This window comes from Triturus cristatus, chromosome 7 (genome assembly GCF_964204655.1).
Source record: "Triturus cristatus chromosome 7, aTriCri1.1, whole genome shotgun sequence".
Taxonomy (NCBI): domain Eukaryota; kingdom Metazoa; phylum Chordata; class Amphibia; order Caudata; family Salamandridae; genus Triturus; species Triturus cristatus.
Window position 1 is genome coordinate 1834957088 of NC_140590.1, and position 27486 is coordinate 1834984573.

General features: G+C 42.7%; 1 protein-coding gene across 5 annotated transcripts in view; it reads right to left on the reverse strand.

Moving 5' to 3' along the window:
• LOC146813352 (transient receptor potential cation channel subfamily V member 6-like) overlaps positions 1-27486 on the reverse strand; it is a 154094-nt gene that overhangs the window by 109918 nt on the left and 16690 nt on the right. For all 5 annotated transcript variants that reach the window (XM_085620164.1, XM_085620162.1, XM_085620161.1 and 2 more), the window contains 4 exons: positions 17441-17581; positions 16800-16898; positions 9744-9916; positions 7623-7769 (listed from right to left, as the gene is read on the reverse strand). In XM_085620164.1, the coding sequence (XP_085476290.1) occupies positions 7623-7769; positions 9744-9916; positions 16800-16898; positions 17441-17581 (560 nt within the window). The remainder of the gene's footprint in view (positions 1-7622; positions 7770-9743; positions 9917-16799; positions 16899-17440; positions 17582-27486) is intronic.

The window sequence follows — 27486 nt, forward strand, 5'->3', positions numbered from 1 at the left end:
ACATATTATCATAGATTGTGATAAAGCAGAATACATGGCTCTCCGCCTGCACCACTGATCAGGCAGGCCACACGCACACTGAAGACACTGACATAGCCAAGACTTTCAGTGACTTTTACGCACATTTGTACGATACACAGCATTTAGAGTCGATGGATATAGATGCCTATCTAAATCAGGTTACTCTCCCCAGCCTGTCCCAAGCACATGCTGACCACATAGAGCGGGAGATTTGCCCAGAAGAAGTCATCTCTGCCATCTCGCGCCTAAAAGTGGCTAAAAGCACCAGGCCCAGAAGGCTACTCGGCGGCTTTTTATAAGCAGTTCTACCCCATGCTAACTCCTCTACTCACGCGCCTCTTTAACTCCTTCGCTTCTTCGGGGGCGATTCCTTCTTCCATGCTTCAGGCGGGTATAGTGGTCATTCACAAGCCCGGGAAGCTTTGTGCAGCATACCGGCCTATCTTTCTTTTGAATATTGACCTGAAGCTCTACACTAGTATCCTCGTGACTCACGTAGCTCCCTACTTGCCTGTGTTAATCGACCCCGACCAAGCGGGGTTTATACCCCAAAGACAGACCAGCGACAATACGAAGCGGGTGCTTCACCTCATCGAAAAGGCTTCCCGAATCCCAGGTGACTATATGCTTCTGGCCATCGATTTCTGAAAAGGCATTCGATCGCGTGCACTGGCCCTACTTGGAGCAGGTCCTGCCCCGTTTTGGACTAGTGGAGAAGATGAGGACCCATAGCCTCAATTGTTACCATGGCCCTGCGGCTGTGGTGTGAGTGAACGGGCATGCTTCCACCCCCTTTCACATCCACAGAGGCACTAGACAGGGGTGCCCTTTGTCGCCCCTGCTCTTTGCCTTATATATGGAGCCCCTGGCTCAACAAGTCCGTGAGCACCCAGGGATTCCGGGAATACATTTTGGCAGAGACACCCACACCATTATTTTGTATGCAGGCAACGTTCTGGTCACCCTGACAGAACCTGCAACAGCCTTGGGCACCTTCTTGGAGGAGCTGGACTTCTTCGGGGGGGGGGGCAATTGGGTTCAAAGTTAATATCACCAAGTCCACGGCTCTAAACCTTTCCATGCCACCCCAGATGCTGGCGGACCTACAGACGTGTCATCCCATACGGTGGTCTGCCGATACGGTCCCTTATTTGGGGATCCAGCTAGCCCCCACATTACAGGCGACGAGGGAGGTCATCTATACTATTTTACAGTCTCACATCCATGCGGACTTGCAACATTGGAAACATTACCCAATCTCTTGACTGGGCCATGTCTCCGCAGTTAAGATGATTCCCAGACTTCATTATCTGTTTCAAACTCTCCCTCTGCACCCTCCCACCAGCTGGCTCCAGTGGGTGCAGATGGAACTTTCTCAATTTATCTGGGAGGGTCGCAAGCTGAGGATGGTGCGGCTGGTCAGTTTCCTTCCTCCGGATGAGGGGGGCATAGGGATGCCCGATCTCGTGTTATATTACAGGGCCGTGCAGCTCCGGCACTTGGTGGAGTGGAGCCGGGCCGAGTCGGAAAAGCACTGGCTCTTTCAGGACCGTGCGATAGCAGGCACTTCCCTGATGAATATCCCTTTCGTTCGGAAGGCCCAGCGGCCCCCAAACCTCTATGCTTCTCATATAACCCACGCGACACTGTTGGTCTGGGACCAGACAAACAGGCGACACGGGCTGATGACCTTCCCTTCCCCACACACTCCTCATTTTGACAATTCAGACTTCAGACCAGGGATTGGTGAGATCTCCTTCCCTCTTTAGAGAACCACTGGTTGCCGAGCGCTAGGTCCGCTTTACTATGCCGAAGGAGTCGTGCCCTTTGCACAGCTACGTGCAGATTACGGTCTCCCTGAATCTGAGTGTTTGCACTATTTGCAGCTAAGGCATTGGGCTTTACACGAGGATAATAGATCACTGACCCATAGACACCTCACCCAGTACGAGAGATGGCTGATCACACATACTTCAGATAAGAAACTAATCTCAGACCTGTATAGGATTCTCCTATCCTGCTACACTCACACCTTCCATGCAGGGCGGGCACGATGGAAGAAGGAGAGGGAAACAAATGGCACTTCCACTGGGCTCTGCCACACAAAACATTCTCACACATTGGAAATCTACACATACTCCAACACTCACAGGTTGGCTTCAGCCCCTATGGCATATATTGGGCATGGAGAAGATTTCACTCACCTCGGCTGGCAAGGGCTCAGGATTTAGAAACCTATGGCAGCCCTTCCTGGCCCTCCTGGCACAGGACTTTAGGGAGTTGACATGCCCGAGATACCTGCGCCTTCTGTGCTTGACACCACCGGACGTCTCCACGTTGGAGGCGGGCCCTGCCGACTAGTTGTCGCCTATCTCTGGATGGGCAGGGTTGGGGGGTACAGGTGAAGAGTGCACTTTTCCTATTTCTTGGTGGGGGGTGCTATTTCTTTGGTTTGATTCTTATTGTTTGATTTTTCTGATAAACTTATATGTCATTCATTTGCATTGGAGCCCAGCGTGGCCCAATTGATGACACTGCTGTTTTGCAGGCTTGCAGTACATGGCATTTATTTCAATAAAAAGATTTAAACCATAAATAAACATATTATATGTAAAGAAAATTATCAAAATACACAGTATTGACTACAATATTATCACCAAGATAATTCATCATTAATAAATATATAAAAAACACTTTTTACATGAAACTATTTCTTTAAGCAAACCCAAAACATTTCATGCATATATTTAAATTAAATAAAAATATTTTATATCATAAAATATTTACCATTCACCTCAATAAATTATATAACTAACATATTAACAATCAATCCCCAAAACAAATTAGTAGTAACAACAAACATTTAAACACCAAACTATATATTAATAAAATTATAAATAAACAAATGTATGTTCAAAACTATCAAACTTTATATCATACATCAAAAATAACAACTTTACCAAATAAAATAAAATAACTAAGAGACTATTTATGATGCTGGGCAGACGCTTTGGAGACTAGAACCGCCCAACCATAGGTCAGCTGTTCCACCTGCACAATTTGGATGCGACCAGCCTACGGACGGTCATAAACATCACTTTTTTAATAGTAGCTTGTGCTGCGGGCGGAGACGGCCTGCAGCACAAGCTGGCATTGAAAAATTGATGTTTGTAAACTTCCCTGCACCATGTGGCAGACACCATGCGGCACCTGCCACATGATGCAGGGATATTTAGGAGGCACCATAGGTGCCCACCAGCCCCCATAGCAAAGGCTAAGGAGGCTGCAGAGGGACGGGCCCCTGCTGGGGCCCCAAAGTCACTTTCCGACAGCCTTTCCTTCTCGGAAAGGCCGACATGGAAAGTGTGTCGGAAAGTCACATTATAATCCTGACAAATAAGCTGAGGCTGGCTCAGCCATTATTATGGTATTGTGGTTTTTCTGATACTACGACGGGCTCCTTGAGCCCATTGCAACAGCAGCGGATGGTCCCTCCATCATGGGCAGAGATCTGGTGGACCGCAGCTGACGGTTGGTTGGTAGCGGTACACCCGACATCGTAATAAGCCCCTAAATCAACAATATAAAATGCAAACTAAATTAAATAACTAAATACTTCAAAAACGACAACCACCGCAAGATGAGTAAACTCTGCTGGATTCTCTTAACAGATAACTAAAGAAGAAATAAATACATCTAAACAATTACCTAGTACTAATTCATAAAACTTAATTTTAAAACTAAAACATAATTGATATTAAACTTTGAAAGTAAAATATCAAATGAATATTGAAAAAATTCTATCTCTTTATATAGATTTACTAAAAGAAAAAACGGCAATGTGAAAAAATGGTAAACTGCTAAAAAACAAGTATCACAAACCAGCAAAAAGATATAAGTATACATAAATCAATAAGACTATACACTCATCCAAATAGCAAGCAAAAATAAACCTAAGGACTTCAAACTCTATAAACTACAAATAAATTAACATTTAAAATGAAACTTACGTTTTTGTTTGCAACCAACAGAAATGAAAGCACCTGCTCCAAATTAGAAAATCCCCAATAGAAAAGCTGAAACCATGTGAAACATCTAAACAGAACATACATGTAGGTATACAAATAGAAGCAATTGCATGATGCCTGGCACACGGTGCAAGGATGTTTGCGAACATGCCTTTCTCTACTATGGATTGTGCTGCAGCCCTTTTCCGGGCCGCAGCACAAGCTGCAATAGAAAACGACATCTTTCTGACCGCCTACACGGCAGCCATATTATAATATGGTGTGTGGAACCACCAAATACATGTTAGTGGTTTCTATCCCGCAGCAATGACGGTCGGACCCTCACCAGACCACAATCGTAATGGGGAGCATAATGTTTACACAAACAATATATTATTATATTTCCCACACAAAAGAAAATACATAAATTAAACTTACTGTTTTGTAGCTGCTGATCTTTCTCTGCATCCCCGTAATAAAAATTGAAACCCAACAACAATGGGAAAAATATTGTCCGGAAAAACAAAAAGAATTGCAAAAATAAAATGAAACTAAGAGAAATCTCTCAAAGCAATTCAATGTATCTAGGAACCATAAAAAACTGTTGGAAAAGACAGAAACACTTAACCCCCAAACACACAGGCAAAGTAATATCAAAGAAAAAAACCTTGGTTTACTATAAACCAAAAATGATTTTGTAAACAATGCCAAAAGGACGCTCATAGACAAAACCCTGTAAAGTAAATTAAAAAAAACCTGAAAACACATTACATTTCCAAAAATACATATCCGTAAAAGTTAATCATCAAAATATAGCCAACATAACTAAATTTAATATGCAATAGGGAAATACTACTAAAACGGTGTGCAAAAAAACATAACTACAGTTATACTAATACATCTAAATATAAAGAACACCCACAACAAGCACTATAGCTAACTTATAGATCTCCCCACTAAATCTACGACCCTTAAAAACCTTACTTAAAAAATGACTTACCTGTTCTAATGAACAGCAGCAGCTTACAGTGACCTGGTTCCAGGAAAATAGACAAAAATTAACCCAAATAGGTTACAACATAGAAGGTAGTGGTAAAAAAAATTACCTCCATAGAAAATAAATGGGAAATGTAAAATGTTGAATAAATAGATACAAAAATTGAAAAAAAATATTAAACATGTAAAACGTACAAAAAATTGTAACAAAATGTACAAAAATTTCAAAGCATAAATTAAATAAAAATATAAAATATATACTATAACTTAATATATAATGAAAAAATATGTTTCAATAATTTTGAATAAATATATATAAAAAAGTTTAGAAATTTTAAATATCTGTTAAACAATGAAAGATAAAACTGAAAATATAAAACATAAAATAGTATTGAAATATAATTTAAATTTTTATTAATAAAAAATATATTTTTTAAATGTATTTACTTAACTTTAAATAAATGATACTTTTTAACTTGAAGTATATATGATTAAAAATGTAAAAATATACAATAAATAAGCTTTGGAATCAAATAAAATTAGAAAAACGTATTTATCAGACAAAATGAATGTAATTAATAATATTATTGCTTACATACACACAACAAACCTATTTTAATTATATTTCCAATAACCAACAATACTACTAAAATAATGTAAAGTATTTATACTACATTTCAACAAAGGTAAAAAAAAATATTTCAGAATTAAAATCTAAACTTTAAGAATCACACTCCAACATAAATCTTGTTAAAAACGTAGGGCCTCATTAGGATGTCAGTCATCATTTGACTTCCAACCGTCAAATTATAATGTAGGCGGTTGGAAGTCAAACCAGTCAGTCATTCCAGCTGGCTTCTGACGGGCTCGAGAAGCCCGTCGGCCAGTCATAAACGGCAACATAATCTCTAGTACAGCATTTCCACCGTCGGGATTATGATGTCGGGTTCAGACATGCTTTCCATGTTTGGCTGACCGGGCACCTATGGTGCCCCGTGTAAATCTCTGTACCGTGTGGCAGGCACCATGACGTGCCTGCCACATGCAGCAGGAATTTAAAGAAACTCTTATTTCTCTATGGGAGCTTGTGCTGTGGATGGAAACCGCCCACAGTACAATCTCCCATAGAGATATAGTAGTTTGGGACCACACCATGTGCGTTCACATCCTAATACAGTATTCAGAGCCACCGGCCTATGGTCGGTCAGTTCCCACACTGAAACGAACTCAAGTTCGCCCAACATCATAATTACAGCCTAATAATGACTACAGCTGTCTGTTGGACCGCCATAGCTAAGGTGGTGGTGCTGGCACTGCCAAACTGGTGGTCTGACCACCCTATTACAAGTTGGGCGGTCAGACCACCATGGGACTGTGTCAACTCCTAGCGATCAGGTATTTCCGCAATGTTGCGCTTGTCTTGAGGCTGCAATATGCTTGGTGGTGCCGCAACAGCACCACCAAGCATATTACAAGTTTCCTTTCTGCCACGTTATCATGGCGGTGCTCCCACCATGAAAACTGTGGTAGAGAGGAAACAAAGGGAGCCCCACAGGAACCCCTGGTGCCTCAGGGCCATGAGGTGCATGCAGAGGGGCACATGATGTGCCCCCCCTGCGTTCATGCACCTCGGTTTCTATACTGTCTAAACTGTGCAGGAACTGCCTTTGATGCTCCCATTGTGGTGCCTTCTTTAAAAGGCACCGCTGTGGGACCGCCAAAAAACTACCTGCCAGAGACAGCAAAAGTCATAATCTGGCGGGCAGTGTCAGTACGGCTTTGGTGGTCTTGGAGCAGGGCTGTGGCATGGAGGCACCACTCCAAGAATGCCAAAGCCTTAATTAGGTCCTAAACGGTTAACATTTCCTATTCCCACTCCAATCTAGCTATATTAAGGGAAGGTGTTGGACACTAAAGGGGTGATATGTACTATTCCCACTCCAATCTAGCCATATTCGGGAAAAGTGTGGGACACTAAACAGGTGACATTTACTATTCCTATTCCAATCTAAACCAATTTAGGGAAGATGTTCGACACTAAAAAGGTAACATTTACTATTCCCACTACCAGCCAACCATACGGGGGTAATCTATTGGGCACTAAAGGGTGACATTTACTATCCCTACTCCAAGGTAACCAATTAGGGGAAGGGGTTGGACATTAAAGGGATGACATTTACTTTTTCCACTCCAATCTACACCAATTTGGAGAAGGTATTGGGCACCAAAGGATTGACATTTACTATTCTCACTCCAATCAAAACCATTCTGGGGAAGGTGTAGGACACTAAAAGTTTGACATTTACTATTCCCACTCCCATCTAAACCAAATTGGGGAAGGTGTTGGACACTAAACTGGTAACATTTACTATTCCCACTCCAATCTAAACAAATTTAGGGAAGGTGTTGGACACTGAAGGGGTGTCCTTTACTATTCCCACTTCAATTAAAACCTATTTCGGGAAGGTGTTGGACACTAAAGGGGTGACATTTACTATTCCCACTCCAATCTAAACCAATTTGACGAAGGTGTTGGACAACAAAAAAGTAAATTCACTATTACTGCTGTAAAAAGTAATGTTATTTTGAGATATTTACCTCTTTCCTCTTCGAAGTGCTGACCAGCTTCAAGATGGACTGCTCCAGGGCCCAATTGTCTATCTCTGTTAGGTCATATAGGGTGTAGGAGATTGGGCCAAAGGAAAATTGTTTCTTCTTCATCTTCTCCACTAAGTGCTCGAACATCTGTGCAGAGAAGAGGTTGGTCAGGTAATAACTAATCGGACCACAAAAGCTAGAAGCTGCTGCCCTAGTGGAAAAAACAGCTTTTAAAGTTCTATATTTGTATTATGTTATCACATTTGGTGCCCTTTTTCACTTAGCCCATTAAGTAATTACAAAGTTTTTGTTGTGGATTGCCCACCCAAATACTCAGAGTAACATGTCATTATCATCTTGACCCTCAAAATGCATTCAGACCCCAAAATAAGACCTCATGTTTATGACAATGTGTATTTCGATGCTTACACAAAAATATCTAGGGCATTTGAAGACACCGCAATAGGCAGCAAACATGCTTTGGAAGTGCACTTAAATAACATGGAAAACTATTGTCTAAACTCAATGGGCACAACTGAAGAGTACAGATGATAAAGGGCCACAAATATAAGAACTGCAGTGGTGGGACCCATACCAAGCATGATCCTGAACACAGGCATGAAGGTAAATATAGCAGTCAAAGTGAGATCGAGGTCACAGGTCATTTGGTAAAACACAATAAAAAACAATAAAGATGATTGTCTAGATGTACGAAACATTTTGGTTGTAAAAAACAGGCTGATTTGGCGAATAAGGCCATTTGTGACCACAAAAATGCTCTTTTTGTAGGGTGCATATGCAATTTGGGTTGATGGAAGGGGCGTGTTAAGGACGAAATATCAAATCGCAGTGGAATGCATTAATGTTTTGTGACCGAATTCCAGTGATACTTTAGCTTCTCTTCAAAGGAGATGGTAACTCATTCGCAAATGCGAACAAGTACCTATTCTATTAGTGAAAGTTAAAAAAATATTTTTTAAGATCAGATAGCGGTCCCAGGTACCACTGACCACTGCCTAAACTTAAAAAATGAAAGATAAATGTTATTTTTTTCTTAAAACACATTCTGTTTAAAAAAAGATTATTTTATTTAAAAGGAGTCACAAAGATGGCGCGTTTTACTCCCAAAAGTACTGAAATTGCCTTTTAAATTTTCAAATTTGTAGAAAATTAACTGTACTGCAAACAAGGCGTGGGTGGAATTTAAATGAAGCTGGCGTAATTGGGAATGTATCATTGAAATTGTTGAGCAAAGTTCCCAAATTAATGCCACATTGTGTAAAATGCTCCGTTTGCAGGAAAATTGCACAGGGAGCGGGTGGGACTAACGAGAACGGACGTGACTGGCTGTTGCTCACTTTTGGTTTTCATGGGTTTTTTTATTTTGAAATGCATCTCGCATTCAAAATGTATGCAAGAATGCATTTCAAACTGAAATATAGCATTATGTTTGGCATTTTAATTTTGCGTGGTTTTCTGAAATTGCATGTGAATATTTAAAACGTAAATTAGATGCCTTTCCCACACAATCTAACAAAAACATGTGGCGATACCGTTCAACATGCGTAGAGAATCTGAAATTTTATGAAAGGTTTTTAAACTACTTGTATTTAAATGCGTTTTTTTTACTATAATAATCTGGGCTCCAATTAGAATGGACTGGTTATTTTTTAAGATTTGTAATTTTAGTAAGAGTTTAGATTTGTTGTAGGAAAAATTGAATTAAACCCCTCCCACTGCAATAGAAGCATGAGGTGCGTGAGGCTAGTCAGTTCACCACTCTGCGTAAGGGTCCACTTCAAGTCTGCTGCATTCATGCATATTGATATTCCTGAGACCTACACTTATTTCAAAATAGTCTGCACATTATGATCACCAAAATAATTGTGTACCATGCTTTAGGGGCATTGCATGCTCATGGAGTAGATGCATCTGTGCATTTATTTGCCTACTTTCCTTAGATGCAGTTTTTGACAAGGTCCCTTCCCATGATTGGAATCGGCTTCTTGGTACTTGACTTCCTTCCAATTACTGCGGAGTGAGGTCTTGAATCATGAATCCCTTCCCATGCTTGGTGGTCTTGGTACACAGTAGGATTCTGCTTTGTTGGGAAGCACTCACCGTAGCGTTCCCTTCCTTAGCAGCCAGTTGGAATGGAGTAAGTCCAGCTTTATTTTGCATCTTGTCTACTCTCAGTCCCCGCAGGCCCTTATCGTAGGATAGGATAAGATCATATATGGTGCAAGATACGTTCTTATCGGGCTGATGTACCAGGATGTGGAGAACTGTGTTACCTGAGGATAATGACACATTGATCAACATGCTTTCCAAACACCAATAACATGATAACATAAGGTCCAAGAGAGTGTATACTTCAGTGACAAACATGTTTTACCTTGTACATTTGTGTGTTATGTGATATCACTGGGGTTTAGCGTATTGCTATCATTATGCATTGAACATTCACAAGCAGTAAGTACCATTTACAGTGATAAAAATGCTAAATGTTATGTCTAATATAATGGGGTAACTTATACCATAATACCATGTTTTGTATGGTCATCTTCATAGGGGAAGCTTTCCATGGTGAGCAGGCAATGTAAGCTTGTTTGCATGTGCTCAGAAAAACAGCCGAGTGATTAAATAATCAGTTGAAAAATGAATCTATGTATGCATCTACTGTTCTTTTAGCACAAATCTAGGATAAAGGCAGTAAAGTGCTGTAGTGGGTAGGAGACCGAGATGTAATCCGAGGTAATCTTGGAAGGAGAAGCTACATTCTGAAATTCTGAGAGAGCAGGTCTACAATTGACTGTTTTCTGGATTAGTGTTCTCTAAAGAGGCGTGTCCTCAGCTCTTTCCTGCATTGAGACACGGTTTGGGTGACCCTGATGGATACGGAGATATCCTTCCAGATTGTGTAGAAAACACTAACACAATGACTACTGAAATGAGGAAGGTATTACAGCAACCATAGGATACGATTAAGGGGGGCTTGCCTGTCTTTCTAATTCTGGAGTAACCCAAGGCAACAGGGAGGTGTACCATGGATGGTGCGTGAGTGTTCTCACGGATCCACCCAAGGATTTAGGCGCATTCCTAGATTTACCATTACTGGTGGCCTTGGGAATGCGTCACAATGCTAGGCCTCCACATGTGAGGCATAAAGAGGAGAAATGTCCTCTTTCTACTGGTCTGCATTCTGCGGCACACAGAGAAAGAGGAAAAAGTCTCAGATGGTTGTTTTTGTGCAGGAAGGTGCCTTATTCTGCACAAAAACAATCTTGCCTGCATGGTGCAGGGGAGCCTGCATTGGAGCTAGTCAGCATTTGTTGCACTAAAAGGAAACAAAACTGGATTCTCCTGAGTAGCAATCAACATTCAAGTCACCCTGTGATTCCGGAGTTAAATTCAAATCATGTACTGGGTGATAATGAGATCGTAAGGCTAGATCAAAATGACCCATCCCCATTACATGGTGTGTGCCACATCACAAGTCCATAACCCACAGTGTCAATCCCCGTGGATGCTCTAAAAGGTAAATAAACGACTCCATAAAACAACATGAGCGTCGTGAACGTTAATGTCAATCCTCATAAACAAACAATCAATCAAATAGCCTTTATTTCGACAATGTCATAAAAGGGTACATAATCAGTATAAGAACACTGTTCAAAATTCATAATTTATACCATAAAAAAAAGAAAAAACATTTACAACTCATTATAAAAATTGGTTGAAACCATCTGATCAAAATCCATTAGTTCCATGAAATTCAATTTGCTACAAGTTAGCATTGAATATCAACTAATCTGCACCGCTTAAGCCCCATAGCTAAGAGATATTTGGAAATTGCAAATACTATGGGGGCCACTGTGTCTGACTTTAGAATTCTATAAGCATGTTGGTATTGCTTAAACCCTAAGTTTCTACACAGTGGTACCAGCCAAAATCTCCTGGAATTCTTATATGCAGGGCAGAAAAAAAAGACATGAAGTTCGTCCTCCACGCCACAGATACAACCCGGGCATGAGATGTCCGGGGATGCAGACCACTTACTAGTGCGGACTTTGAGCGGAAGAGTGCCAAGTCTCCACTGTATGTAGAGTTTCCTGGCAAGAATTGGATATACAATATCCATAACATTTTCAAAGGCATAACAATTTTTAAGATCAAGGAAAGAAGTGGTTAGTGAGCCCAGTGTTGCGGCACAGAAAGTGGAACTAAATCTATGCTCCTTGGAAATCCTAGTAAGGTTTTTTCGCGAGATCTCACTGCACGCTTTTTCTGGATCTTCCCACATGGCTTCTAGGCCAATTTTTATCAGTTCCTGCTTGATGAATACTAGCCAATGGATCTTTCTTACCCCGTTATAGGTAAGTAACTGTTTTAGTTCCTCCCTATAATTGGATAGCTCAGGCGTTGACCAGAGTCTGTGCCAGAACCTTAGGGGTTTGATCCCTAGTTCATCTTCGATTGGGTTTAATCCCAAGTCCAACCTTAGGGGAAGGGTAGGTGTACTTTGCGGAAGGGACAGCAATTGTCGCATAAATTTAGTTTCAGTTTTGGCAATTGCTGTTATCTTCGTGTGGCCCCACAACTCCCCACCATATAGGACTGCTGCTCTTGCTTGCACTTTGTATATCTCAATGGCGGGACTCACTGGTTTCAGTGGTGAAGTATTTGACACCTTGATTATACCACCCGTCAGCTGTGCAAGTTTTAGTTGGGATTTAGCAATTTGGGGGCCCCATGACATATTTTCTTGTAGTAAAACCCCAAGATAGGTGAAGGTAGTTACCCTTTCCAAGTTCCCTCTGCCCAAGGTCGGATTCGAACGTGTGGATGCCGCTGGATTAAATATCATGTATTTAGTTTTATCGACATTAATCTCCAGTCCTCGCAGGCTGCAGAAATCCCGAAAGCCGTCCAGTGTCCATTGAATCCCCATGGGGGACTTGGAGAGCAGGAGGGTATCGTCGGTAAACATGATTGCGGGTACCTTCCTACCCGCCAATAGTGGAGCATCATTATTTGGCACCTCATTCAGAAACGGAATTAGGTCGTTAACATATAGGCAGAAGAGGGTTGGGGCCAATACACAGCCCTGCCTCACCCCTCTTCTAACTGGGAACCTAGGGGACAGTGCACCATTCCTCCCACACCTAACCTGGGCAAAATTCTCGCCATGGAGCCTCGTTAGGATGTTCAATATTTGAGGTGGAACACCCATATCCCGCAGCACAGCCCACAGTTTCCTCCGTGGTACAAGGTCAAAAGCGGACCGAAGGTCCACAAAGACCATATATAAACTACCTCCCTCCATCTTAACAATTTTCCAGTATACAAGGAGCAACCGGAAGATCTGATCCATGGTTGAAGTATTCTTTCTGAGCCCCGCATGAAAAGGACTCAGGCCATCATGGTCCTCCATCCACTCCAGGAGGTGGTTCAGAACAAGTCGAGCGAAGATTTTTTGTGGCACATCGATAAGGCTGATAGGCCTGTAGTTGACTGGAAGCAGAGGAGAGCCCTTCTTAAAAATCGGGACTATCTCTGCACCCAGCCAAGTACAGGGAATCTCCATACCGCGCAATATGACATTAAACAGAACTAGGAAATAGGGACCCCATATCCCAGGTTGCTGCCTAAAGAGATCACCGGGGAGTTTGTCAAGCCCCGGGGCCTTTCCGGCTGCAAGTTTGCCAATTGCAGTGGTCACCTCACTTAAAGTAAATTCTAGGGCCTCATCCTCGCTGGAAATGGCTGCCAGAGGCAGGACAATGTCATACTCTGTTCGTCCGTATAAAGGCCCCTGAAATGGGCTTCCCACACTGATGGTTCAATATTGGGTTCCACAGCTGATTTCAAATCCCCTATTCCTAAATTAACTAAAGACCAAAATCTGCGTGCATCCCTGGATTCCAGAGCGGCAGTTAGATTGGACCACCTTTCCGTATCCCACTCCTTTTTGGCATCGGCCATAACCCCTTTATAGTGTGATCTTAATTCTCTGATTCTCGCTCTGTCACTCCCAGATTTTACTGCCAGGAGTAGCTCTGCCTTAGCCTTTCTGCACGATGAATTGTACCAGGATGAGGCTGGGGTTATATATTTCCTCCGCCTAGGGATAAGAGGATTAGTAACCTCTGCTAGACTAGACACCAAGTCCCGGTGGATGATTCCTAGTTTCCTATTAAAATCATCGTTGGGGTACTCAATGATTAGACTTTCAACCTGTAGGAGTCTGGGTAGTACTATATTGTAGAGTTTGGCTATTCCGTCATGGGAATCTATAATTTTGGCCCATTTTACTCTTCGTCTTTTATTAGAGAGCAACAGTCCATCACCCATGTTATCCGACTCCACTGGTAGGGAGCCCTCAGGACCTGGTAGTAGCATTTCTAGGCAGAGAGCATTATGGTCACTCTCAACTCTAGGAATTACCCTAAAGTCGATAACCTTAGACCATAACTTGGTCTCAACCATGATGTAATCTAGGCGAGACTCTTGTCCCCTTTTATTAAAAGTACACTTTGAAGTAGTGTCGGACGGGGTGCGCCCGTTGCAGGCTCTCAGGGAATTGTTCAAGGTCAGGGCCAAGATCTGATTTGCCAATGGAGACCATAATTTGGGGGACGGAGATTGGCAAGATGGAATTGCCCAATAATCGTCTTCGTCCATAAGCGCACCCTCGTTCATTCCCGTGAATGGCTCAAAGTGGCAATTCAAGTCACCAGCTATCACAATATTAGAATCACAGGGCATTTCTGTTAGAAAGTGGGATAGCTCCTCTGTAGTAGATGATTCACATGCCAACCGTACAGGACGAGAATAGACGTTCACAATTGCCAGTCTAAAGGAACTTGGCCATTTTAAAACTAAGCATTGGAGATCATTGGAATTTGTAGCTACAATCTCTGCCGAACACCCCAGGTTCAGGGCTACCCAAATAGCAAGGCCTCCAGATGGTCTGCCTTTCCCGCCCCATCTTGCTGGTACATAGAAGGTGGTAAACCCCTCTCTAGGATATTCCTCTCTGGCCCACGTTTCTTGGAATATACAGATGTCAATATGGTCCACTAAACAACCCCATTCCGTGCAATTTAATTTGTTAGCTAGGCCCGCAAGGTTCCAAGAGAGTATGGTCATCTGCTTTGAGGTAGTAGCCCCTCTAGGAAGCGAAACACCATCCCTTTTTGCACCACTGGTATCAGGTATGTATAAGAAACTGTCTGAGAGATTCTTCACTACGCTTACCTCAACATCGTTACCCCTTAGTTGTTTGGGAGCCTTTATCCCAGTATGGTGTACTGTACTTGCTAATAGGTCCTTCTCTATACTTTCTTGACCTTTACTCCCCTCCGGCTGATAAGGGCTTTTTATCCCACTAAGGGATACTGGAGAGGGGCAGTAGGAATTGGCACAGGTCGCATTCTTACCACCCTCTAGCACCTCTACAATCCTAGGGTGGGGACAGGACAATGAACTATCATCATCCAACTGCAGTCAATCCACACACTCGAGCCCACTGAATCTGTTGTGTGTGGAAAGATATTTCTGGGGGACTGTCTGAACATTATAACCCCTCCCATTCCCCCCCTGCCAAACAAACAACACTTGCGGTGGAGTGATCACATATTTATATACAGCTGTTAAGCTCAGCAACATAATGCATGTGTTCAAAAAGTGACTCCAGGAGGAGCGTACACCTTGCTGACTTTAGCCCATGAGTGCGATACAAGAGCAAACGGAAAGGTGTGAAATATGCAAAATGTGTCATTGAAGGGTGTCCTAAAAATGGCTGGCAAAGAAATGAACACAACCATGAGTGCCAGCGTTATACTCTCCGATCCAAAGACAGAAACCTGGACATCCTACACAGAATCGTGCGAAAGTGGGGAGAGGAGTTGGCCTAACGGCTAGGGCGCTCGACCTCAGACCTGGGGAACTGGGTTCAAGTCTCGGTAATGACACTGAACATCCTGTGATTCTGGGCAATCACGTAATCTCCCTGTGCCTAACAAAAAATGAATGTGTGTCCTAATGTGACGTAACTGGTGCTATGTAAAGCGCTCTGATACCTGATTGGGTTCGTGTCAAGTTTGTGCTATATAAAACTCCGCAAAAATAAAGTTGTGTCAAAGATCAGCCCTGACAATTGATTTGCTGCATCTCTTTCACCCAGGCAGGGTCACACCTCGCTCACCTTCGTAATCTCGTGACTATTGCTCTTTATGGAGCTCTTTGAAGTTCAAACTTTGCATTTTTTAGGTACCAATAAATGTGTTATTTTCACACTTCTCAGCAAGATGATAAACAATTGGCCTTTTGCATAGTTACGCCTTTCCTTCACTAGCTCTCCCATTATGTGCTGCCACATATGTCAAGCTAAGACACACAAGACATCCTGTAACATGGAGGACTGAAATCAAAGAACTTACTGCCCCTTTCAAAGGTGGCCGAGGACTGGAGTGTGGGTAAACTATCTCACACTGAGCATCCTCCATGCTTCTAGGCACTTTCTCACCATACAACCCCCATCCATGCAACCCCCATCCATGCAACCCCCATCCATGCAACCCCCATCTCTGCCACAAGGCATGTATACATGTTTCCGTGCAGTAATAGCAAAGGCTACCAATGGGAACCGAATGATCTCCACTCCCTGAAGATGCCTAGACACCTTAGTTGCTCAGTCATTTCGAGATATATATATTTATTTAACCAGTTTTTATTGATATTTGATCCTCAGGCGTATAAAATACGCTGCCGAACTAACTGGGAGACAGTGCAAGTTGCACAGTACAATGCATAGCATTCCATGGCAGGAGTACATGGTTCAATACTATAGAACGTAATGTCAAAGCCAACCAAACCCGATAGCAGATCACAAATATATCATGGGCGATACTAAAGACAGCCTACTTTATACCATGTGGTCCAGTTGTGGGAGGTCAATCCCATGGCATTCCATGGAAATGCCACAAGAAGCCAAAACTATAGTTTCTTGAGTGATTCCGGAGCTCCACCCCTTATGGAAAACAGAAATGACAAACACTGATCCACTAGGCACAAGAGGGCAATAGTGTTGTCAGACTAAATCAGTGCCACCCCAGGTAGGTCCCTGGGCATATGTCGGTCCAGTAACTTTGAGATACATAATGTTCAACTTACCCAGTGAGTCCTGGGCTCTGAGGTCAGCTCCGCTTTCAAGAAGCAACCGGACAAGCTCTATGTTTCCCATACAAGCAGCGAAGGACAAGATGTGCTCCCCTGTAACCAAATAAAACAATGCAAGCTGTAGAGCTGGCAAAGGTAACCGAGTACAACAGACAAGATCATCAACTGCTATTCATTATTGTGCTCTAGACCCTTGCATGGCTCTGTGTTACTCTGCCCCAGGGAGGCGTTCCATTGGTGGAGCATGCACCCATGGATTTTGTCGCATTCCCAGATTTACCTTGAGCGGTAGACCCTGGAATGTGTAACAAAAAAGGCTACACCCCCACAGTGAGGTGTTTATTGTTTCTGTGCAGGAAGGTGTCCCTTCCTGTACAAAAACTATCCTGACTACAGCACAGGCACCCGTGCAACATGAAGCAAAGGTGCCTGCGTTGGTGGTAGGCAGCTAAAAGTGTGCCACCGATAGGAAAGAACGGGAATACGCTGTATAATGTTAACTACTGTTCATTCCTGCCCTTTTCCTTTCATGCAGAGCAGCAATGTGGACGGCTGCATTGTGCTGTGTCAAAAATTGATAAATCTGCCCCAAAGTATTTACCCGAGGACCAACCAGTGCATTAACAGCCACTTACCAAAGTATATGAGGTGATGCGCACTGTGAGTGAAGAATGTTCCAGAGGCTCGAGGTGATGCCACATCTGCTCCTCTCCAAATCAGCTCCTTTACCAGGTTCAGGTTTTGGTTCAGTACCGCTATGTGAAGCACTGTCTCACCTTAAAACGAGGGAACATGTTTGGTCAGCAATGGGCGGAGCCATCTTACCTTAAAACAAGTGCATCTATTAGATCAGCAATGTGCAGCACCGTCTCAACTTAAAACAAGTCAATTTTTAGGCCAGTAATAGGTACCGCCATCTCACCTTAAAACATGTGCATGTATCAGATCAATAATGTGCAGGGCCATCTCATCTTCAAACAAGTCAGTTTTTAGACCAGCAATGTCTACCGCTCTCTCACCTTAAACATGTGCACAGATAAGATCACAAATGTGCAGCACCCTCTCACCTTAAAAAAGGTGCACATATTGGATCAATAATGTGCAGGCCCATCTCACTTTCAAACACATCCATTTTCAGACCAGCAATGTGCACCGCATTCTCACCTTAAAACATGTGCATATATTAGACCAGCAATGTGTACCGCCATCTCACCTTAAAACATGTGCACGTATCAGATCAATAATGTGCAGGGCCGTCTCACCTTCAAACAAGTCAGTTTTGTAGACCAATAATGTGTACCGCTGTCACACCTTAAACATGTGCTCATATAAGATCACCAATGTGCAGCACCCTCTCACCTTAAAACAGGTGCACATATTGGATCAATAATGTGCAGGCCCATCTCACCTTCAAACAAATCAAATTTAGACCTGCAATGTGCAGCGCCGTCTCATCTTAAAACATGTGCACATATTAGATCAGCAATGTGCAGAGCTCTCTCACCTTAAACCTGTGCACATATTCGATCAGCAATGTGTAGGGCTGTGTCACCTTATTACAAAAATCTTGGGAATTCTCCAGGACTAATTGTATTGGGGAGGGATGTGAGATTGCAAACCATCTTGAATAGTTATTTTGGGATATAAATAGCAGATCTTATCTTCAGCAAAAAGAAAGATGAATTAGCCTAAAAAATGTGCTTTCATATTTTCAAATTAGATCTATGTGTTTGTTCTTTTCTTCCAAATTCAGTGCCATTTTCCATTTCCGTTCTTGCCTACGACCTTGCCTTTGGAGGTCATTAAGTCTTTCTGAAAACCACAGCCAGATGTTTTCCTCTTGCTGCTAACATTCATACTGACAGGAGCCACTTCCTCTTTGACTGACAATACCAAAATATTAAAGTTCTCAGCTAATGATCCTAAGCCACTTGAGTCTCTTACTTGAAATTTGGCTAGGGCTTCTGCCAGTTCCTGCACTGGGTGGAGTTACTCTGTGTACTCTTCTCTACCATCTCCCTATGAACTCTAAACAGCACTATGTGATGATCTGACCAACGTAACGGAAGACAATCTTCTACTGTCAGTGCATCTGAGTTGGTAAAGAACCCATCCAGGTTAAGGCTGACTGTATGAGTGATGGCAGATGGCAGTTGGGAGAAGCCAAATCTGTTCATAATATCCAAGAAAGCCTTGGTGTCATTATCACCTTTCTCTTGTTAATGAAGATTGAAATCCCCTAAAATGGTAAAATGAGCACAGGAGATGATCGGTCTAAACACCTGGTCCCAGTTTAAAAGGAACTGGTTTCTAGGGCAGGAAGGGCAATAAACCAGTAATCCAACCAGATGCAAGTATCTCCATTCATCTCCTGTGGTCATTTTACCATTTTAGGGTATTTCAATCTTCATTTAGAAGAGAAAGGCGATAATATCACCAGTCACCATACAGTCACTCCCACAGCCACTCATTCCCTCATATAGTTTCTCACACACCCAGATACTCATACGAATACTAACACATATACACACTCAACTATACAGTCACTGACACAAGCACTCACTCACTGATAATCACTCACTGACCCCATCACTCACCTTTACATGCCTCTGGCATACTCACTCACTCATGCAGCACTGACACACCCTCCCACTCACCCATTCAGCCACTCACATAGCCACTTGGACCCCGATACAGTAACTCACACACCCACACTCCCACCCATACAGCCAATCACACAACTACTCACTCACACATTTATCCTCTCACACACCCACTCACACACCATACAGTCACTAAAACACCCACTCACATAAACACAATCATAAACCCCATCACATATTAAGTGTTAGAAATAGTATAAATCTGTAGGAAGCTGGCTCTCTAATAGTGCACTAAAGCGAAATACACTTTGCAGAGAGTCCAGGGTAACCCAGGTTAGCATGCAGAGGCAAAAGAAGATAATACTGATGTTTTATTTGTGGTAGTGTGGGTGAGCAGTTAGGGTTTTAGAGGGTGGTGCTAAGCATTAGTTGTACTCACAGAGGCAATGCATAATATATACACTCAAGAATAAATCTGGGACCAATTTGCAAAAATAACATTGATTTTTATATAATTTTTTCAGTTCAAGAGCTTCATTCTACAATAAATACTTTACAAGATATGAATTTTTCAAGGTTGCAAAATTACGAGTAGATAGGTCAGCCAGGCGGTGTGCATCAAGATGTCTTTAGGATCAGGACCAGACAGGTTGCAGGAACAATTCCGGGACAGCTGAGCCACTCACAAAGTGAGTCTCAGCTGTCTCAACATCCCTCGATGGGTGCTTGCTTTTTGGGCAATTGGAGTTGGAGCTGATGTACCTTTTTTTGCTGGGATGCTGCCGTGGAGCAGCAAGTCGGTAATCCGAACTCTTCATGTTTGGTTGCTGCGGTCTGCATGAGAGTACTTCCTTTTCCCCAGGGGAGTCCTCTGGCAATTGGCAAATGGATAGGGGTGCTCCATGGTTCTTAGAGTCCTCAGAGCAACAGGGTTTGACAGCACACCATGATTGTTAAGTCCTGGAAGCAGCAGGCAAGGGCTTGTGCCAAAATTCTGCAGCAGGTCTTCTACTTTCAGGTCAGCAGCTCTTCTTTGTCTGTATCTTCTTTGTGTCCATCGAATCTAAAGTTTGGGTCCAGTTATACCACCCAAATACTAAATTTAGGGACATCAAAGGGGATGATTGGTAAAAGCCAATGGGTTCCCTACCTTTAGAGTGTCTACACCCTCTAAGCATCCACTCCTTGTGGGAAGGGGCAGTACCCTAGCCCTCATTTGCAAATTCACTCTCAAATCAAGATGGAGGTAAATGAAAAGTGGGCTCCATATCACCTGTCCTGCCTTAGGGTTGATGCTGGCTAAATAGGGACCCACCTCCTAATTTAACTAATTCTTCTACTTGTCCTCCCACCAAATGTGGAGCATGACAGGAGGGGTTTGCATCCTCCACTTGCTGGAGCTGCCTGGGTTGCATATAATGGGTGGCATTGCCTATGAAGCTTGCAGACCACTAAGGCCATCCTGGCCTGGGGTAGGTGTGATGCACCTCTGCCCAGAGCAGGCTTTACTCTTGGTGTCTGAGAGAGTTGGTTCTCACTTCATGAGGTCAGAAACATGGCTGGTGGTAGTAGGCTGGCTAAGACTAGTCAGAGACCACACCATTGCTTGGTAGGATTTCAGGGGACCCGCTAAGGTGTTTCCTGTGCACATTTATTAATAAATCCAACATCAGGCATCAGTGAGGCTTTATTAAGATGAGATATTTGGTACCAAGCATATAAGAGTACAGTGAAGCCATCATGGAGCTAAAAAACTCGTGATGGCAAGTATCCAGTCCATGTACTCTCCATGACGTCCCTGTGCACTGACAATATCCAAGAATGATATTATAGCACAATATCAGCTTATGCAGATATGTCACATATGGGATATAGTGCACCCTGCCTTAGGGTTGTATAGCCTGCAGTTGGGGTGACTTACCTATACCTCACACAGTGTATGGGGGCAATTCACACAGGGTTGTGTGCCATGTCAACTCTTCAGTTTTCTCTGCACCAAGACACGCAGCCTGTAATGGCAGTTTGCATGCTCTTGATGAGGGGATGCTAGGGTGGCACAATACATGCCACAGCCCAAGTAGACCCTCTTCAGTTCCAATGCTCTTGGTACCAGAGGTACTGTTTACCAGGTACTTTCAAGAGGGCTGAAATGGTGCTTATTGTGGGACAATTTTAGGGAAAGAACACTGATACTTGGAACCTGGTTAGCAGGGATCCAGTACACCTCAGTCAAAGTTGCATCACAAACCAGGCGAAAGGAGGGGTGTACTGCGACAAGAACCCAGTTTCCCACACACTCATTACTAGCACACAAAGTATACTAATTTAAGTTATGTAGCATCTCTCTCTATATATATATATACATTTAACACTCATACACTTTTAGAAACTACACACTTCATGGATGATGTCATCAGTGGTCATCAGTGATGTTATTTTAGATCTCATAAGTGATGTCATTGACCATGTCATGAGTAATGTAATATGTGAAGTCATAAACAGTGCATTGCAGTGGCATAAGTTATAGTTAGCTCAGGTAGCTATTACTGCTGTATTTCACTGATTTTGTATGAGTGAAATGTGAGCCTAAGTATAAAGTTCCTGTAAACTTTTTTTTCAGTGAATACATATATAAATATATTTATATAGTTAGGCTCATATTTCAATCATACTAAACCACAGAAATTCAGCAGTAATGGTTACCTGAGCTAATCCTAACTTACTCCCCCGCAATGCACTGCTTATGACCTCACATATTACATCACTCATGACATGCTCAGTGACATCACTCCTGACATCTCAAATGACATTACTGATGACATCATTCGGTGACTGTGAGTTTTTTCTACAAGTTTATTAGTACTAAACATTTACACTAAGTTACTACAAAGTTAAATTAATATACTTTTTGAATTACTGAATAATACTATTTCTAACATATATTGTGTAATTGGCTGTGTGACTGCGTCTATCCGTGTGTGAGTGGATGCCTGAGTGGCTGTGTAGATGTGTAAGTTGGGGTATGAGTGGCTGTATGGTTGAATAAGTAGGTGTGAGAGTGCCTCTATGGGTAACTAAGTGTGTGTGTGAGTAACCTTATGGGTGTGATTGGATGTGTGGCTGGCTGCAATGATGAGTAGGTGGCTGAATGCATGGGTGAGTGAGTGGCTGTATGGTTGAGCGAGTGGGTGTATGAGTGTCATTATGGGTCTGTGAGAGGCTGTATGGGTATCTAAGTGGTTGTGTGAGTGGCTGTATGAGTGAGTGACTGTGTGTGTAAGTAGCTGTATGGGTGATTGAGTAGCTGTTTGAGTGGGTGTTTGGTGAATTGATTGGTTGTGTGAGTGGCTGTATTGGAAAGTGAGTGTCTATGTGAGTGGCTGTATGAGTGACTGAGTACACTTGTGAGTGCTTGCATGGGTGTGTAAGTGTATGTTTGAGTGGTTGTATGGGTGTATACATGAGCGTATGAGTAGCTGTGTGGGTGAGTGAGCAGCTGTGTGAGAGGCTGCATGGATGAGTGAGTGGCTATATGAGTAGATGTATTAGAAGTGAGCGGGTGTGTGATTGGCTCTATGGACCAGTGAGTGGGTATGTGAGTAGTTGTATGGGTTTATGAGTGGGTGTTTGAATGGTTGATTTGAGTATGTGAGTGTATGTGTAAGTAGTTCTGTGGATGATGTTATCAGTGATGTCATTTAAGATGTCATCAGTGATGTCACTGACCATGCCATGAGTGATGTAAAATGTGATGTCATAAGCAGTGCTTTGCGGGGGCATAAGTTATAGTTAGCTCATATAACTATAACTGCTGAATTTCACTGGCTTTGTAGGAGTGAAATATGAGCTTAACAATAATGACCCTGTAACCTTAGCTAACTATAACGTATGCCCCTGCAATGCACTACTTATGACCTCACATATTACATCACTCATGTCATAGTCAGTGACATCAATGATGGTGTCTCAAATAAGATCTGAGCCTCACTATAATGTCACTGAATTCTTTGGGGTTTTTTTCTGTGAATTTCAATGTTTTTTTACATTCTATTTCCTAACTATACCATCCCTGTAACCTTTGGTTTTTTCAGTGAATTTCTATAGTTTTTAAAGTGGTAGTTGCATTTGCAGAGTGGTGAAGAAAAGGGGCAGGGCCTCTGACCAGCTCTCAGGAATTACACTGTATAGGACTTACAGGAGGTATCAGGAGGGCTTCTTGGCCCACAAGGTCCCTCAGGAGTAAAGTGCACTTCATCCCCCAACCAGTAGTGTGCCAGGAGTTGCATTTGCAGAGTGGCTAAGAAAGGGGGCATGGCCTCCAAAGACCTCTTAGCAATCCCGCTGTGTGGGATTTACTAGACGTAACAGAATGGGTAGTTGGCCCCCAAGGATGTCATTGTGGGTCAACTACCTCTCCTGTTACCTCCAGTAAGTCCACACAGCAGGATGGATAAGACCTGATAGGAGGCCATGCCTCTTTCTCCACCACTCTTCAAACGCACCTCTTGGCACAATACTAGTAGGAGGATGAAGTCCCCATAGCTATTAAGGGTCCTTGGGGGCCACCTTCCCCTCCTGTCACCTCCAGCAAGTCCTACACAGTGGGTTTGGTGAGAGGTTTTAGGTGGCCAAGCACCCTTTCTCCACCAGCTAGCAAACATCCCTCCTGGTGCACTACTAGTTGGAGGATGAAGTCCCCTTGGCTCTTGAAGGTCCTTGGGGGCCAACTAGCCCTCCTGTTACCTCCAGTAAGACCCCCACAGCTGGATTGCTGAGAGGTTGTCAGAAGCCACACACCCTTTCTCCACCACTCTGCAATATTTTTGCATATATACTAGCTACAAGTTCATCATTTAGCTAGATAGGGTATATGTTGGAACTGCACTGTCTATTTGGCTGAAGGGGATCCCCAGCCAGGCAGAAGGTACTGCTCCAATAAAGGGTAGGTGATTGCACACACAGTAAAACCATGCCCACCCTTGGGTAGCTTGGCACTGAGCAGTCAGGCGTCCTTCAAAAGCAATTTTTAAAGCAAGAGCACAGCACGCGCACACAATAAAGGTTCCACACAACACAAAAGGGAGACTTCCCACTTGACGATGAGGAATGCCATTTACATTTAACACCATGCACCATGAAGGTCATAGAACCCTGGGTGTGAATCACACTTGGCAATATTATTAGCAGTAGTAGACCCAGTCCATGTTGATCAAATCTCTAAAATATGCATATATGGGTAAAGTCCAATTCTAATCCCTCCCCTACAGTACCCATCTGTGGTATAACACTTGGCCACCATGGCCCAACCTCACAATCCGAATAATGCTATATCACACTACTATAGGGTGCACTTTGAACTACTATGATATCAGTATTATGTACATACAAAGAATTATAACCCTTTTAGCAGCTCCACCGGAAGAGGCAACGTGGATATTCCGAATGTTGGAAGGTAAAGTGCTTTTGTCACCTGACCCCCTATCAACCAACACAGCCGAGCCAGTGTCATGAAACACAGGCAGTTCATAGACGGTCACTCCCACACATTGATGCCAATGATGGATGTATTAACAAATGCATGCAAGATACCCTTCAGAGGGTCACCTCAAGCACTGGTGTGGTCTCTGACTACTCTTAGCTAGCCTGCCACCCCAGACATGTTTCTGACCTCATGGGGTGAGGGCAAGCAGTCTCTGAGGCCAGGAACAAGGCCTACTCTAGGCAGAGGGTCTTCACACCTCCCTCAGGACAGGATGGCCTTCCAAGGCGGGAAGCTCCAAAGGTGATGCCGCCTTTGAAATATGACCCAGACAGCTCCAGCTAGTAGAGGGTGTCAACCCCCTGTCTTGCTCCACATTTGGGCGAAGACAGGCAGGAAAATTAGGTAAATTAGGAGGCGGGTCCCCATTCAGCAGCACCACCCCTAAGGTGGGGTAGGAGATGTGGACCCCACTTTTCACTTCCCTCCAGCTTGGTCTGAGGGGAAATTAGGCAAATAGGTCAGGGTAGTACCCCTTCCCACAGGAAGTGCTCACTTAGAGGGTGTAGACACCCTAAAGGTAGGTAGCCCATTGGCTACTGCCTTTCTCTCCCTTTAACACCCCTAAATTGTGTATTTAGGTGGCATGCCTGGACCTTGAATTTGGATTAAACAGACACAGAGGAAGAGCTGCTGACCTGAGGACTGAAGGCCTTCTGCAAAATATTGGTGCCAAACCCTGCCTGCTGCCTTAATGACTCGACAATCATGATGTTCTGTCTCGGGCCGAATGAAGTGTAATCAATTGGTTGGAATGCAATTTTTATAAAAAGGAATATTCGGAAAGTGTGATAAATGGTAGAGGATGTCATGAAAATCAGTTTGGGTAGGGAAAAGGGAGTGGCCAGACACTACATCATATCCCAGAAAAGGTTGCTCCTTTGCATCATGGTACATGCAGTTCAAGGGGAGTGCAAATTATGGGCTGCATGGTTTCCATTTATTTGGATATTCTTATTTTATTGTTCTTTTTTCTTTTTTTCACACTCGAAAATTCAATAGCAATACGATGCAGCCATAAGCACGCAACAAAGCGTCTGGAACAGAAATAGTATCTTCACTGCTGTTTACGTGATCTATGATCTAACTCAAGAGTAGCGATGCCCTGAAGAAGCCCTTGATTTGGGGTGAAACACGTTGGCTGCATGATGTTGCTATTGAATTTTTGAGTGTGAAAAGAAGAAAAAAAAACAATAAAATAAGAATTTTCAAATGAAAATGGAAACCATGACTAACATGTTTACTATATGGAAATTCGACCGGTACACAAGCAAATTTGGTTTGGGACTGTGTTGCCTCTCATCTTTTTTAATTTAAGTGCATGTAATGTGTGCCATGGGGCAGCTGGCCATTTGAGGTGGGTAACAGTGGTAAAAAGAACTTTGTCCGTGACTATATTGGGTGGTGCAGTGAATTATTTGGCCTAGCTGCCACTATTTTTCTCAGTCAATACAATGTCAGTCCAAATTCCTATTTTAATCTTGAAACTTCTTCTTTAGGTCCAGCCAATGCACTAAAATTGGGTGGGAAGCCAAGCCAGTATTATTTAAAATTTGGCTTGATGTAGTGATCATTCAAGCACTGAGATTTTTCTAATTGATTTCAATACAATGCAGGACCCAAGGTACGATATTTCAAAGCAAACTTTATTCTTTATAAAATCCAACAGCAGCCCAGCCAACACGTTTTGTCCCTAACAGGGACTTCATCTGGGATTAGAAAAATTATTTTTCTTCTCTATTTTAGTGACACTTTTCTGGATAGAAATATACCATGAAAATGCAGGTGTACAGTAAATGTTTCCCCTTTGTGACCTGCTACATTAAGCAGAATGTTGCCAAATCCCATCTACACGACTCCTTAGTGATAGATGGGATTTGGAGCCATTCTGCTTAATATAGTAGATTCCATTCAGGATACATTAACTCTACACCTGCATTATTATGGAATATTTCTATCAAGAAAAGCATCACAAAAAGAGAGAATAATCATTTTTCTAATCCCTGAAGAAGTCCCTGTAAGGGAAGAAACGTATTGGCTGGGCTGGTGTTGGATTTTGTGAAGAATAAAGAATAAGTTTGGTTTGAAATATCATACCTCGGCTCCTGCATTATATTGACATCTATGTGAAGAATCTTGCTGTTTGAATGATCACTACATCAAGCCCAATTTGGAATAATACTTATTTGGCTTCCCAAGCAATTATTGTGCATTAGCTGGACCTCAAAGAAGAAGTTGCATGATTGGAAAAAGAATTTGGACTGACATTGTATTGAGTTTATTTACATTTAAAAAAATGCCGGACTTCCTAAGCACTCCCTTATTAGATATATTTGATTGATTGATTGACAGTGCTATGCACGGGAAATAAGAAGGGGTTATCAACAAGGAAACTATAATTGTTTGCTATTACTTTAAGGATTAATGTATGTCCATGTACAATTCCCAAATGTATTGGAAAATTAAGATAAAATGCCATATCTACTGTTTTTGTATTCTGTTATTTACATACATTCAGTTTACAAATAGGTTCCAGTTC